The 16,467-nt window shown below is 38.9% G+C and overlaps 1 protein-coding gene across 1 annotated transcript; it reads right to left on the reverse strand.

Annotated features, from left to right (window-relative positions):
• Window positions 1-598: 598 nt before the first annotated feature.
• On the reverse strand, window positions 599-2,304 carry LOC107815118 (zeatin O-glucosyltransferase-like). Its single transcript, XM_016640633.2, has one exon. It carries the CDS (start codon window positions 2,156-2,158, stop codon window positions 695-697), a length of 1,464 nt encoding a protein of 487 aa, XP_016496119.2. The 5' UTR covers window positions 2,159-2,304; the 3' UTR covers window positions 599-694.
• Between the last annotated feature and the right edge of the window lie 14,163 nt (window positions 2,305-16,467).

A 16,467-nucleotide genomic window follows, 5' to 3' on the forward strand; every position in this document is an offset into this window, starting at 1 on the left:
CATCTGAGAGCGCAAAAATTTATAACATAGTAATTTCAAAATAAAGTAGTTAAAAGGACCTGTTTTTGTTTGTCATAATCAACTTAATCACAATGTAATTTAATCATGCTTGATTGCACAAGCGTAATTATATAATTAGATATTTAATTTTTATTTAAAATAAAGTTAACCATAAAAATTGAACAAATTTTTAAATATATGGATAAGTAAATAAACTTTATTGTGTGACAAGTATGTGTGCATATAAGAAATACTAATTTTTATTATTAGTACTAGGTATTTAAAATACATATTTTCCAAAAGTACATTTAATAATTTTAAATTAATATAACTAATATCAAAAAGAATAACTGGTATCTCCGCAATCATGTGAATATAACTAGATTTATGATTTGTTCCATTTTTTAAATAGCGAAAGAATATGATGAGTTTAGAAACTATTTTTCCAATAAATATTTGTATAGATAGAAAAAAGGACCTAGCAAAACATGAAATTGATTTTAACAAGTGTTCTTCTCATATTTGAAATGAAACAGACAGATTGTCAAAAACCAATTTATTTTAAAAAATAAGAATAAAAGAGATATCTCCTTGAGAATTAAAGAGTCTAACTGCTACTCCTCAATTACATCTTATTCCATATATCTTACCAATTACAAGATTTGGTTCCAAAGAGGCTCTAAATTTAAAGAACTTATCTAGTAATATAAGACATAAAAGATTCAATGTCTTTTTTTGTTGCACCACCATCCATGAACGATGCTTTCACGGTATCCTTCAGCTCCGCCGCTTTCTGCCTCAATTTTTCACCTTCGGTCGAATCCATCAAAATCTTTACAGCATTATGAATTGTCTCTGCTTTCACCAACTCATTTCTGTGAGCCCAATCTCTAACGTAAATCCCTATTTTCAAACCTTTGATCAATAACAGAGCGGTCCTCGGGTGGTCTGTATGCAATGGCCATGCAGCAATTGGAACTCCCGTTGAAATGCTTTCCATTACAGAGTTCCATCCGCAATGGCACAAGTAACCTCCAGTTGACGCGTGTTCTAACACCTCTAGTTGTGGGGCCCATCCCCGCTCTACAATTCCTCTTCCTTCTGCTCTTTTCTCATACCCTTCTGGTAAAACAAAGGCCCGGGTACTACTGCCGCCATTGATATTCTCAGCAAAGACATTTGCTCTGTCTGCTTCTTTCAGTACCCAAATGAACTTTTGTTGGCTTTGTTCAAGACCAAGTGCCAGTTCTCTTATTTGTTCATCAGTAAATGAAGCTGCAGATCCAAATGAAACAAGTAACACTGAGTTTGGTTCTTGTTTGTCCAGCCACTGTAATAGGTGATGACGTGGCGGGGTACTCGTCGTGTCTTTTTTTATATTCTGATCCATTTCCAAAGGGTTCATAAAAAGACCAAGACCCCACGTTTTCCAATGCTCATCATACGATTTGAAAGCTTGTTGCATCAAATCAAGATATATACCGTCAATGGGTCTACAAGTACTGAAAATATTTCGGCCACCATAATTTACCGCACAACTCATTTGTTTCTCCACGTATTTCACCATTAATGGCGGTGGTGAATCTGATCCAGGTTCCATGCATGCAAGTTCTTGCAATATTTCTGCAACATCAGCTGGCGGTGTGACTGGATCAGGATTTAGTTTTGCTTCCAAAATTCTAGAACATACGTCCAGAGCAGAAACAGCATGAAAAAAGTACATTTCTGTATTTGGTATGGTAATAACATCTTGAACAACCCAAGACATTAGAATGTCATGAATGACAACAACTCTCCTGAATTTATCTGCTGCAGACAAATTCTTAACAAGATCTGCCACTGGTTGTCGAAACTCCAGAGCAGCGTAGAAAGAGGGTATTAAATTTGAAGGGTAAAAGTCATTGCTATCAGGAGGAATGTTGTCGAGAGTAGGCATTTGGAACTCAGAGAAATGGAGATTGGGAGTAGTGAGAGGGTCCCAACCATGGGCGCGACTCTGTGCTTGGCGTAAGTGTGTGGTGGAGCCGGCGTAGTGAACGGGTATGGTAAAATTAGAAGAAGATAAAATGCGCCGAGCGAGCTCAAGCAGTGGCTGGAGATGGCCTTGTGCTGGTAAGGGAATCATCACAACGACAATGTTATTGTTTGTCGTAGCCATTACTATTAATTAATGGAAAAGAAGAGAAAATACCAAAATATTAAAATTACAATTCCCAGCTAGTAGGAAAAAAGAAAAGAACAACTAATATTTAATGCAAATTAACTATTGTAGAAGAGGAAATTAGAAGAAAAAAAGTAGAAGGATTTCTTTGTCCGGCTAACGGTGATTACTTGTCGAGTTGAGAGCATATTTATAGGCACATGTGCATGGATCCATCATGGTATGGGGGCAAGAACGTGGCAAATGCAATTGTCACTTTTCAAAAGCATTTTGCCATTTATCTTATGGCTTCTCAGAGGGGGTGCCACATGGTTTTGGGAATGACACTTGTAGCCTGTTCGCGGAAAAATCGGGTATTTTTTTAAAAGAATTTTTTATAAGTATTTTTGGCGAAAAACTGTTTGTATTTGACTAATTAATTTGAAAATCACTTCTACGCAGAAATTAATATTTGGTCAAACTTTTAAAAAGTACTTTTTAAGTGTATTTTTCTCAAAAGTGCTTAAAGAAAAAGTAATTTTTTTCTGCTTCTCCAAAACTGCTTCTGCTTCTCCTTAAAAAAAAAAAAAACTTTTCTAAAAGTTTGGTGAAATACATCAACTTTGAAAAAAAAAAAATATATTATTTTAAAAAAATATATTTTTCAACCTGAAAAAGCTTGGCCGAACATGCTAGCCAATAAAGGCTTTAAAATATTGCCACGGTATGGACTTGGAGTGATTTATTAGATTCTTAGATCGAATTTCACCATACACTTTAAAATCGTTATCTCTATATAATGTACATCCAATCGCAAAAAGCTGTTATTAATTGATCGATTTGGAAAGAGAAGAACGAGTCCGGAATCAAAATGTGGTTCTTTTGAATTCAAAGAATCAAAATATATGGGAAAAAATTGGTGACCATTTTATATATAACGCCCTTTTAAAGGGCGTTATACCTTAACGGCCGTTTGCCCAGTTAAGTATAGCGCCCTTTTAAAAGGCGCTATATATATAACAGTTCAAAAACTATCACTTTACACTCTAAAAGGCTCTCTCTCTCTCTCTCTCTCTCTCTCTCTCTCTCTCTCTATATATATATATATATATATATATATATATATATATATATATATATATTATGTTAGCCCACCAATAATTCTTCTGGGCTTAACTGACTAGTTTAATTACTAGCATTTTTATGATATTTTTATTTCATGTATAATATTATTTTTTTCATCAATGTTAGTATTTATTTCTTTTTTATTTTTAAAATAAATATTTTTTTTCATTTTACATGGTACTTGCTATATGACATGCATTTATTATTTTTGTTATCATTAGTTATATACATACATGGCTTACGTTAAATAATATTTCATTATTAAGGGAATTTTTTTAAATGAACTAATAATATTAAACATAATAAAAATACATTAGCTCAAATCATTTTTTATATACTAATTGACATTTCAATAATGATTCATATGTATAAGAAATACCAAAAATGTATTTACATACTTAATTATTTATGTGTCACCATTAATGATTAATTGAACAGTATTATCAAAACAAATAACTTTTCAAATTTATATTCATAAATTATTCACAATTTTATCTCCAGCACTATTTTATATTAATAATAATATATAAAAATATAATTCTCACGATAAATAATTTATGCTACATGCTTTGTCTTACGTTAAACAATATTTCATTATTAAGGGATTTTTTTCAAATGAACTAATAATATTAAACATAATAAAAATACATTAGCTCAAATCATTTTTATATACTAATTGAAATTTCAATAATGATTCATATGTATAAGAAATACTAAAAGTATATTTACATACTTAATTATTTATGTGTCACCATTAATGATTAATTGAACAATATTATCAAAATAAATAACTTTTCAAATTTATATTATTAAATTATTCACAATTTTATCTCCAGCACTATTTTATATTAATAATAATACATAAAAATATAATTCTCACAATAAATAATTTATGCTACATGCTTTGTCTCACCTTGTAAGTATTTATTTATTGTCAGGCTCTACATCTATGCATAATTATACGTACTATATTTTTTCTGCGATTAACTTATGCACAGTATTATGAACTATTGGTGCGGTGAACGTGGATTAGGTATTTGATGTTAATAGTAAAAAAAAATATAGATAGCAAAAAAAAAAAAGAAATACAATATGATGTTTTAAATATTTATAAAGTTGTATTTATCAGATGTTATTGTGAAAAAATTGTCTCCAGTGATGTTAATTAATATCAATTATTATCACTTCATTTCAAATACCTAGTGTTATGTATGTGTATTTTATGTAAAAATTAATTCTTATTATTTATTATATCAAAAAATATAATATATTAATATACTATTAATTATATTATTTTAATGAATAGATATAAAATACTTTATTGCTATTCACAGAAATTTTATTTAATATGAAACTTTATTAAAATATTTCATTAATTGCTATGCAATACGATTCAAAAAAATCAAATTATTTCTTATGTTTATATAATAATGTTTGCTTAATATAAATAAATACTATGGTAATTAGTAATAGTATGTTAAGATTTGCAATAGTATATCATTGAATCATTTATAACGTTGACCTTTTTTCACCATTTCATCTTTAAATAAGGCAAAAATCTTTTATGATCAACGACATATGTATGAAACAACAAAATACAAAATAACTTAATGAATAAATATTTCAGAAGAATTCAGAATATTTATGAATAGGTTTTTACAAAATCCTTAACCTCTTTAAATAAGGCAAAAATCAGTCTGGGGGTACAATTATTTGAGGTATAGTGTCACGATGCCAAAATCCATTAAGGCTGTGATGGTGCCGGACACCACTGTCAGGCAAGCCAACAATAAATACTAAATTTGGCTCTCATTTTTAATATTTTTGAAATCATATTTTTCTTCAAATTAAATAGTAAAGGATGAAATTTTCAGAGTAAATAATAATATTTTTATCAATTTCAATACTGAACAACCCATAATCATCCCAAAACCCGTTATCACAAGTGCATGAGCATCAACTAGGAAGATAAAATAAAATAAAGCACCTGTCCAGAATACAAATTAGACAAGAAAATACATAAGAAACTTTGAAGGGGACTCCGCTGGTTGCGGATCGTAAATGGGAATGCAGCTCACCTAAGTCTCCGCATTTAACCACACCTCTGCGCCTGGGACGCTGCTAGTCATAGATGCACCTGCACAAAAATGTGCAGCAAGTGTAGTATGAGTATGTAAATCAACGTGCACCCAGTAAGTATCTATCACGACCCGCAATTTCCACCGTCGGGAGCGTGATGGCGCCTAACATTTCACTTGCTAGGCAAGCCAACGTTAGAGAATCATTAAACCAATTCTTATCCCATTCAGTAAATAACAACAAATTTGCTAAGGTGAATTATAATGAGTGCGGAATAATATAAAGACTGTATTAATTACTACTACCCGGATATGGAGTCACAATTCACGAGTATTCTAGAATTTACTACAAGTAATAGTCTAAAAGAAATACTACTGTCTGAATGAGAGAAACAGTAGAACAGAAAAGATACACGGGGACTTCAAGGTATGTGAACGCCGACAGATCTACCTTGAGTCTCTCGATAGCGGTCCAATAGCAAAATCTCGATCAACCCGAACCGGTACCAAAATCTGCACAGAAAGTGCAGAGTGCAGTATCAGTACAACCGACCCCATATACTGGTAAGTGTCGAGCCTAACCTCGACGAAGTAGTGACGAGGCTAAGGCAAGACACCTACAAATCAACCTGTACAATTTAACAGTGTATATACAAATAACATTAATGAAGAGCTATACAAGAATTATCGGGAGGGGAAAACTTGCTGGGGGAAATACGAGATAAAGAACTACAGAAGGATGATAACTGGAACAACCAATATACTATGAATCAACAGGAACACGAATACAGTAAAGAAAAAATGCACGGCATCACCCTTCGTGCTTTTACTCTCAATCTCACTATAAAATCAATAGAAATGGTACGCATTAACTCTCATATCATGGCACAACATCACCCTTCGTGCATTAACACTCACAATATGCCACGGCATCACTTTTCGTGCTTTTACACTCACAAATATGGCACAGCATCACTCTTCGTGCATTAACACTCACAATATGGCACGTCATCACCCTTCGTGCATTAACACTCACAATATGGCACGTCATCACCCTTCGTGCGTTAACACTCTCCCTTACCATAATGCAATGAATAAATAACAACAGGGAGATAGAATAACAAGTACAAACCTTACTTCAACATTTGGTTCCACAATATCAATCTTAACTTTGAAATAAATACTCAATTATCACCAGAAAATCCGTAAACATGATAAGAACGATCAATTTAACAACACTAGTATAAACACGTAGCAATTAGGCATAGGAAAGAGACAATATAAGAAAAATGGGAGAAAATAGGTAAATTGGCGACGCATAAGTACTCGTCACCTCACATATACTTCGCTCACATAAATTTCACATAGCAAATAATCTGAGGTTCCTAATTCCCTCAAGTAAGGGTTAGACACAACACTTACCTCGCTCTGAAGGCCACTTAATTCGCAATCACAACATTTCCTTTGGAATTCACCTCCAAACTACTCGTATCTATTCAAAAATGACTCAATAATATCAAATATTGCTAAAGGAATCAATTATATTGCATAAATTAAATTTTTCAAATTTTCCTCCAAAAAGTCAAAAAATCGACCCCGGGCCTGTTTGGTCAAAGCCCGAGATTCGGACCAAAATCTATTTACCCATTCACCCCGGAGCCCGAATATGTATTTGGTTTTGGAATCCGACCTCAAATTGAGGTCTAAATCCTCAAATTCCCGAAATCCCTAGTTTCTACCCTGACCCCTAATTCTACAATAAAAACTCTAGATTGCCCCAGAGCCAGGAGGGGTGCACCTCCACGTCCTCCAAGTCAGTCTTAGCCGCCGCGTCCTCCGAGGGGTTGTTTTGAGTGTGGTGACACTCGTCACATGGTTAGAGATTGCCCCAGAGCCAGGAGGGTGCACCTCCACAGACTTATCAGCCTCTACGTGCTCCACCGGGTCCTCCGGCCATTCTTCCAGCACCAGCTGCCACCCCACCTCCTCAGTCAGCTCGGGGTGGAGGTCGGGGAGGTCGAGGTCACCTTAGAGGGGGAAGACAGGACAGGTACTATGCCCTTCTAGCCTGTTCAGAGGTCGTTGCTTCAGATTCAATCATTACAGGTATCGTCCTTGTCTGTCATAGGGATGCATCAATATTATTTGACCCAGGCTATACGTATTCATATGTGTCTTCTTATTTTTCTCCACATTTGGGGATACCTCGGGATTCTTTGAGGTCCCCTATTTATGTATCTATTTATATGGGAGATTCTCTTGTTGTGGACCGCGTATATCGGTCATGTTTGATTGCTCTTAGTGGTTTTGAGACCAGAGCCGATTTATTATTGCTCAGCATGGTGGACTTTGATATTATTTTGGGCATGGACTGGTTGTCGCCCCATTATCCTATTCTTGATTGTCACGCTAAAACCGTGACGTTGGCTATGCCAGGTTTATCACGATTAGAGTGGAGAGGTACCTTAGAGTATACTCCCAGCAGAGTTATTTCTTTTCTTAAAGCTCAACGAATGGTTGAGAAGGGGTGTGACGCGTATCTATCTTGTGTGAGAGATGTAAGTATTGATACCCCTACAGTTGAGACAGTTCCAGTAGTGAGGGACTTTCCAGATGTGTTTCCAACTGATCTTTCGGGCATGCCGCCCGACAGAGATATTGATTTCGGCATTGATTTGTTGCCGGGCACTCAGCCCATTTCTATTCCTCCCTACCGTATGGCCCCTCCTGAGTTGAAGAAGCAGTTGCAGGAGTTTCTTGATAAGGGTTTGATCTGGCCCAGTGTATCACCTTGGGGTGCTCCGGTCTTATTTGTGAAGAAGAAGGATGGTTCTATGCGTATGTGTATTGATTACCGCCAGTTGAACAAAGTCACAGTGAAGAACAGGTACCTATTGCCTCGTATTGATGATTTATTTGATTAGTTACATGGTGCCAGGGTGTTTTCCAAGATTGACTTGCGTTCTGGCTATCATCAGTTGAAGATTCGGGAGCCGGACATCCCGAAGACTGCTTTCAGGACCAGATATGGTCACCATGAGTTTCTTGTCATGTCATTTGGGCTGAACAATGCCCCAACAACCTTTATGCATTTGATGCACAGTGTGTTCCGGCCTTATCTTGATTCGTCATTGTGTTTATTGACGACATCATGGTATATTCCCAGTCTCGGGAAGATCATGAGCAGTACCTGAAGACTGCACTTCAGACCTTGAGAAAAAAGAAGTTGTATGCAAAATTTTTAAAGTGTTAGTTTTGGTTAGACTCAGTGGCATTCTTGGGTCATATAGTATCGAGTGAGGGGATCCACGTGGATCCGAAGAATATTGAAGATGTGCAGAGTTGGCCCAGGCCGTCCTCAGCTATGGAGATCCGGAGTTTTCTTGGTTTGGAGGGGTATTACCGTCGCTTTGTAGAGGGATTTTCATCTATTGTGGCACATAGGACCAGATTGACCCAGAAGGGTGCTCCGTTCAGGTGGACCGAGGAGTGTGAGGAGAGCTTTTAGAAGCTCAAGGCAGCTTTGACTACAACCCCAGTATTAGTATTGCCTACAGGTTCGGGTTTCTACACTGTCTACTGTGATGCCTCGAGGATTGGCCTTGGAGCGATATTGATGCAGGATGGTAGGGTGATTGCCTACGCGTCTAGACAATTGAAGGTGCATGAGAAGAATTATCTGGTTCATGATCTCGAGTTAGCAGCTATTGTTTATGCCCTAAAGATCTGGCATCATTATTTGTACGGTGTTCCTTGTGAGATTTACACTGATCACCGGAGTTTCAGCACTTGTTCAGGCAGAAGGATCTTAATTTGCGTCAGCGGAGGTGTTTGGAGCTACTTAAAGACTATGATATCACTATATTATACCACCCGGGGAAGGCCAATGTAGTGGCCGATGCCTTGAGTCGCCGGGCAGAGAGTTTGGGGAGTTTGGCGTATCTTCCGACAGCTGAGAGGGCCTTAGCCTTGGATGTTCAGGCCTTAGCCAGTCAGTTCGTGAGATTGGATATTTCAGAGCCTAGCCGGGTATTAGCTTGTGTGGTTTCTCGGTCTTCTCTTTATGATCGTATTTGGGAGCGCCAGTATGATAATCCTCATCTTCTAGTTCTTCAGGACAGGGTTCGTCGAGGTGATGCCAGAGATATGACTATTGGTGATGATGGTGTGATGAGGATGCAGGGCTGGATCTGTGTGCCCAATGTAGATGGGCTTCGGAAGTTGATTCTCGAGGAGGCCACAGCTCGCGGTACTCCATTCATCCCGGTGCCGCGAAGATGTACCGGGATTTGAGACAGCACTATTGGTGAAGAAGGATGAAGAAGGAAATAGTTGGGTTTGTGGCCCAGTGTCTCAACTGCCAGCAGGTCAAATATGAGCACTAGAGGCCGGGTGGATTACTTCAGAGGTTAGAGATCCCAGAGTGGAAGTGGGAGCGGATCACCATGGACTTTGTAGTTGGACTTCCACGGACTTTGAGAAAGTTCGATGCTATTTGGGTGATCGTGGATCGGCTGACCAAATCAACTCATTTTATTCCAGTATTGACCACTTATTCTTCTGAGAGGTTGGCTGAGATTTATATAATAGATATTGTCCGCCTTCATGGTATTCCAGTATCCATCATTTCAGATAGAGGTATACAGTTCACATCACGGTTTTGGAGAGCCGTACAACGGGAGTTGGGCAATAGGGTGGAGCTGAGCACAGCCTTTCACCCTCAGACGGACGGGCGGTCCGAGCGCACGATTCAAATTCTTGAGGATATGCTCTGTGCCTGTGTGATAGAGTTTGGAGGGTCATGAGACCAATACTTGCCACTTGAGAGTTTGCTTACAACAACAGTTACTAGTCCAACATTCAGATGGCACCGTATGAGGCTTTGTATGGTAGGCGGTGCTGGTCCCCAGTGGATGGTTTGAGCCGGGCGAGGCCCAATTGTTGGGTACAGCTTTGGTCCAGGATGCCCTGGATAAGGTGAAGGTGATTCAGGAGAGACTTCGCATAGCCCAGTCCAGGAAAAAGAGTTATGCGAACCAGAAGGTTCGTGACTTGGCATTTATGGTTGGTGAGCGGGTCTTGCTTCGGGTATTGCTTATGAAGGGCATCATGAGGTTCGGGAAGAAGGGCAAGTTGAGCCCGAGGTTCATTGGTCCTTTTGAGATATTGGAGTTGGGGAGGTTGCTTATGAGCTTGCCTTGCCTCCCAGCATAGCAGAAGTTCACCCGGTGTTCCACGTGTCTATGCTCCGGAAGTATCACGGTGATACGACTCACGTATTGGATTTCATCTTAGTCCAGTTGGACAAAGATCTATATTATGTTGAGGAGCCAGTAGTCATTTTAGACAGGCAGGTCAGAAAGCTCAAGTTAAAGAATATTGCTTCAGTAAAGGTCCAGTGGAGAGGCCAGCCGGTCGAGGAGGCAACTTGGGAGACCGAGCAGGATATGCACAGCCAGTACCCTCATCTTTTCACAGTTTCAGGTATGTCTTTATACTCGTTCGAGGAAGAACAATTATTTTAAGAGGGGGAGGATGTAACGACCTGGCCGGTCGTTTTGAGAGTAATAGCCCCGATCCTCTATTAACTTCTTTCCCCATATCTATTTCTACTATTGTGACTTGTCGGGATGATTGGTTTTGAGTTTCGGAGTGTTTTGGGACACTTAGTCCCTAAATGAGAGCTTAAGCCTTAGGATTTGGACCGTAGTCGGAACTGTATGAAAATAACTCCAGAATGGAATTCCGTCAATTTCGTTAGCTCCGTTAGATGATTTTGTGTTTAGGGACGTGTCCGGATTGTGTTTTGGAGGTCCGTAGCTCATTTAGGCTTGAAATGGCGAAAGTCAAATTTTTGGAGTTTTGGTCCGGTAGTGGAATTTTTGATATCGGGGTCAAAATCCGATTCGGGAAGTTGAAATAGGTCCGTAATATCGAATATGACTTGCGTACAAAATTTGGAGTCAATTGGACGTGGTTTGATAGGTTTCGGCATCGGTTGTAGAATTTTGAAGTTTCAAGTTCTTTAAGTTTGAATTGGAAGGTGATTCTTGATTTTAGCATTTTGTGATGTGATTTGAGGGCTCGACTAAGTTCGTATGGTGTTTTAGGACTTGTGGGTATGTTTGGTTGAGGTCCCGGGGGCCTCGGGTGAGTTTCGGATGCTTAACGGATCACTTTTGGACTTTGGAAGATAACAGATTTCTGGTGTTCTATTGCAGGCATTTTCTTCATCGCGTTAGCGAGGGAGTCCTCGTGTTCGCGTAAGGTATATGGGAAGGGCAGCTGAATTACTCTTCGCATCCGCGATGTCGCTCTCATGTTCGCGAAGGTGTGGAACCTCGAAGCTATGCGTTCGCGAAGAAGAACTGGAGGCAGGCGAGATTTCGTGCTTCGCGTTCGCGATGGAGATCCCGCGTTCGCGAAGGGTCAAGCTGAGTGGTCTTCGCGTTCACGACATGTGCATCACATTCGCGATGGAGGAATTTTGGGCCGAAGTAAATTGTACTTCGCGAACGCGAGGGTATGGCCGCATTCGCGAAGAAGGACGCGTCTGGGCAATATTAAAGTACCAAAAACGGAAGTTATGCCATTTTTATCAAAAACTTAAGTTAGGAGCGTGGATTTTGGACGAGGGATTAAGGGATTTTCAGAGATATCGATTGGGTAACGATTCTTAACTCCTTTATGGTTATATTCCACTAATCTATGCTTGAATTCATCGTTTAATTTCAGATTTGGGGTGAAAAATTGAGAAACGTTCTTAGGCCAAATTTTGGGGTTTTGGTACGAGTAAACTCGTAAGTGAATGGGTGTTCGTATTTTGCGACTTTTACCCGATTCCGAGACGTGGGCCTCACGGGCAATTTTTGAGTTAATTTTGAAATTTTTGTTAAATGTTGATTTCATTAATTAGATGAGTCTATTATGGTTGTATTTATGATATGTAATTGCTTTTGGCTAGATTTAGGCCATTTATAGCCGGATATTCATGGGAAAGGCATTGTGACCGATTGATTGAGTTTGGTTCGAGATAAGTGGCTTGCCTAACCTTGTGTTGGGGACTTTCCCTTAGGATATTTCGATATTATTTGGTGTGTGGGCACCGTGTACGTGAGGTGACGAGTACGTACATGGGCTATTATTGAAAAAAAAATCCCGTTTATCCTTTTTAAATCATAAATGGTTTCTCTTATTGAATTGCACTAATAATATTTAATTGTTTAGTTTAGACTAGAAAAGCATGCTTACGTGTTTTAACTGCCTAATTGATATTCTGTGCGTCATGCTTAGTTAAATCCCTATTTTCTTTATCTGTGATTAGTGTAAACTGTATAATTCGAGGTTATACTTGTCATTATATCTTGCATTGCATATTTACTTTGGGACTACGGACGTATTCCGGGAGGTCCCCCAGCACTGCATATTTACTTTGGGACTAGGGACGTATTCCTGGAGATCCCCCAGCGCTGTATATTTACTTTGGGACTACGGACGTATTCCGGGAGATCCCCCTGTACTGCATATTCATTCGGAACAACGGGACGGCATCCCGGGAGATTCCCCATTGTGTTTAATTTGTTCTGATCCGAGGGCTCCTTTAACTGTTAAATTTTCGAGAATTTCCTTAACTGTATTACCGTAAATTTTACTTATATCTTTTACTGTTTAATTTATTATATTTACTCCGGAAGGGCCATGACCTGACCTCGTCACTACTCGACTGAGGTTAGGCTTGGCACTTACTGGGTACCATTGTGGTGTACTCATGTTACTCTCTGCACATGTTTTTCGTGTGCAGATCTAGGTGCACCTTATCAGCCGTACTATCAGTGAGACGGGACAGCTTTGGAGACTTCAAGGTATATCTGCCGCGTCCGCAGACCTCGGAGTCCCCTTCTACTCTTTCTCATGTCCATTATTTTCTGTATCTTCCTTGTTAGATTCTGATGTATAGAGACACTAGACTTTTCCTTCTGTAGTTTGTGATTCATGATGTTTCGGGTTTTGGGGATTGTTGTGTATTTTTTTGAATAGTTGGTTAAATTTATAGTTATAGAGACTAGGTGCCGTCACGACGTCACACGGAGGGAAAATTGGGTCATGACAAGTTGGTATCAAAGCTTTAGGTTCGTAGGTGTCGTGAGTCACAAACCGGTTTATTAGAGTTTCGCGGATCGGTACGGAGATGTCTGTACTTTTCTTCGGGAGGCTATGGAACTGTTAGGAAAATTTCACTATTTTGATTCCTTGTCGTGCTAAAATTGTTGGCTTCAAAGATTTTAAACTTTTGTATTCTATTCTCTCACAGATGGTGAGGACACGTACAAGCGGATCTGATTACCTAGTTGTAGAGACTAGGTGCCGTCACGACGTCACACTGAGGGTAAATTGGGTCGTGACAGTAACGCCCCCATCGCTTCGCACTCGCGAAGAGGAAAACTCCAGCTGCCCAGTTTACTCTTCGCGTTCGCGAGAGTACATTCACGAACGCGAAGAAGGACATGCCAGAACACGTGCTGCAGCAAAATACCAGATTTTCAAAGTCCAAAACATCATGTGGCCTACCCGAAACTCACCCGAGCCCTCGAGGCTTCAAACCAAATATGCACACAAGTCTAAAAATATCATACGAACTTGCTCGGGCGATCAAATCGCCAAAATAACACCTAGAACTATGAATTTAGCACCAAATCAAATGAAATTCTCAAGAACACTTTAAAATTTCTATCTTCTCAACTGGACGTCCGAATTACGTCAAATCAACTCCCTTTCTCACCAAATTTCACAGACAAGTCTTAAATATCATAATGAACCTGTACCAGGCTCCAGAACCAAAATACGGACCCGGTACTCACAATGCCAAATATCAATCAATTCTTAGAAATAATTAATTTTCACACTTTTAATTTTCCTCAAAAATTCATAACTCGAGTTAGGGACTTCCGAATTCGATTTTGGGCATACGTCCAAGTCCCATAATTCGATACTGACCCACCGGGACCATCAAAATACGGATCCGGACCCGTTTACCAAAAATATTGACCGAAGTCAATTAAAATTAACTTTTAAGGCATAAATTCTTATTTTTAACATAAAAGCTTTCCGGAAACATGCCCGGATTGTGCACACAAATCGAGGAGGGTAAAAATAATATTTTTAAGGCTTGAGAGTGCATAATCAAGTTCTAAAACATAAGATGACCCTTTTGGGTCATCACAATATCCCGCCTAACCCCGAAGAAGTAGTGACGAGGGGTCGACTTCGACACTTACTAGTGATCCAATAGTATCAGGTACAGTAAAGAAGTGAATGAATATGAGCCACAGTAAATATATAAAACAAACAAGTATAAAATACGTAGTATAATTTTCCTCTTTACAATTTACTCAAGCTCTTAACTAGCAAGTTCTCTCTGTAACCGGAGCATATATATAGATATAGTGGATTTCATCAAAGAGGTTGTCATAATCCAAATCAGGGAAAACCCCTCAGATACACTGGCTTCTTGCCAAACGTTACGCACGATTCCATGAGGATGATATATATATAGGAAATATATATATATATATATATAGGAAATGCCGAGGCGTACGGCCCGATCCAACATAAAAGTAAACTATGCACTACCGAGGGTCGAACGACGCGAACCATAGATGCATTTATTAACCTGCCGAGGCGAACGACCCGCTCCCATGAGAGTGTGGTACATAAATCCTGCCGAGGCGAATGACCCGATCCTATAAGAGTGGTAGAAGGAAATACCCCGCTCGCGAATCATACATGTGATGCGGTCAAATATAGATTTAAGAAATCTCCCTGCTCGCGGATCATACTTGCGATGCGGTCAAATATAAATTTAACATTAAAATCATATCTCTTTGTTGATTCTTTTCAAAATAAGGGAAATTCAGCTTGTAGCTTTTTAAGAAAATTACCCCCGCTCGTGAAACATACATGCAACGCGGTTACACTTAGATTTCTTAAGCTATTATAGCATTACTCAATCCTTTTCGAAATTACGAAGTTCAAACGAAACCTTTTAAATATTAAGTTCTTCAATTTCAACTCCTTTCAAAACATTTAATATGCAGACTAAATCTCGCTTCCTCTCAAGGCAAACAATAAACATAAATCAATAACAATATCAACAAGGCATGATGTGAGACTAAAACTACCCGGACGTAGGCATAGCTAGTAGCTACGTACGGACTCTCGTCACCTCGTGCGTACGTGGCCCCCACAAATAGAATCACACAATAATTTAGCTCACCTATGGGGTTAATTCTCCCTTACAAGGTTAGAAAGGAGACTTACCTCGCTCCGTAGTTCCATAACCGACTTCCGAGCCCTTCAAACAACTTGAATCGATGCACAACGCCCCAAAATTAGCCAATAATTATGCAAACCCATTAATATATACTCAAATACTCAATATAATCCAAGTTATAACAATTTCTAACCCCGATCGAAAAGTCGATAAAAATCACCCTCGGGCCCACGTGCCCAGATTTCAAAAAATTTCGAAGATAACTTTACCCATAACCTCACGAACTCAAATATATAGTTTATTCTCAATTCCATGCCCAATTTCGTGGCAAACCACCAAAAATACCAAATTCTAGTTTTCTACCAAAACCTCACAATTTCTACTAATTTTCATGTCTAAATCTATATATAAACCATATATTTAACTTGCAATAGGTGGGAATTAACTTACCTCGAAGTTTCTAGGTGAATGCTCCTCTCAAGAAGCTCCAAAGATCGTCCAAGAATGAAGAAATGAGCGAAAATGCTCAAATCCCCGCTTTAAACACTCACTGCCCAGCGATCATTGCGCCCGCGGCAAAATCCTTCGTGCTTGCGGTGTCCGTGCTTGCGATGGATTTCTCGCACCTGCGGCTTCGCACCCGCAGCAAATTCTTCGCGCCTGCGATGGATATTTCGCATCTGCGGCTTCACACCCGGCCCTTTTTGCGCAGGTGCGATCACACTAGATATCAGCTACCTCAACTCTTCTTCAAATTCCAAATTTGATCCGTTAACCACCCAGAATCCATCCGGGGCCCTCGGGACCTTAAGCAATTATACCAACACGTCCCAAAACACATTACAAACTTAGTC

Source organism: Nicotiana tabacum, chromosome 19, assembly GCF_000715075.1.
Source record: "Nicotiana tabacum cultivar K326 chromosome 19, ASM71507v2, whole genome shotgun sequence".
NCBI classification, from domain to species: domain Eukaryota; kingdom Viridiplantae; phylum Streptophyta; class Magnoliopsida; order Solanales; family Solanaceae; genus Nicotiana; species Nicotiana tabacum.

What these genes read in the sequence shown, in the direction of transcription:
- LOC107815118 (XM_016640633.2), bottom strand. Translation starts at nt 2,158, where the DNA reads ATGGCTACGACAAACAATAACATTGTCGTTGTGATGATTCCCTTACCA.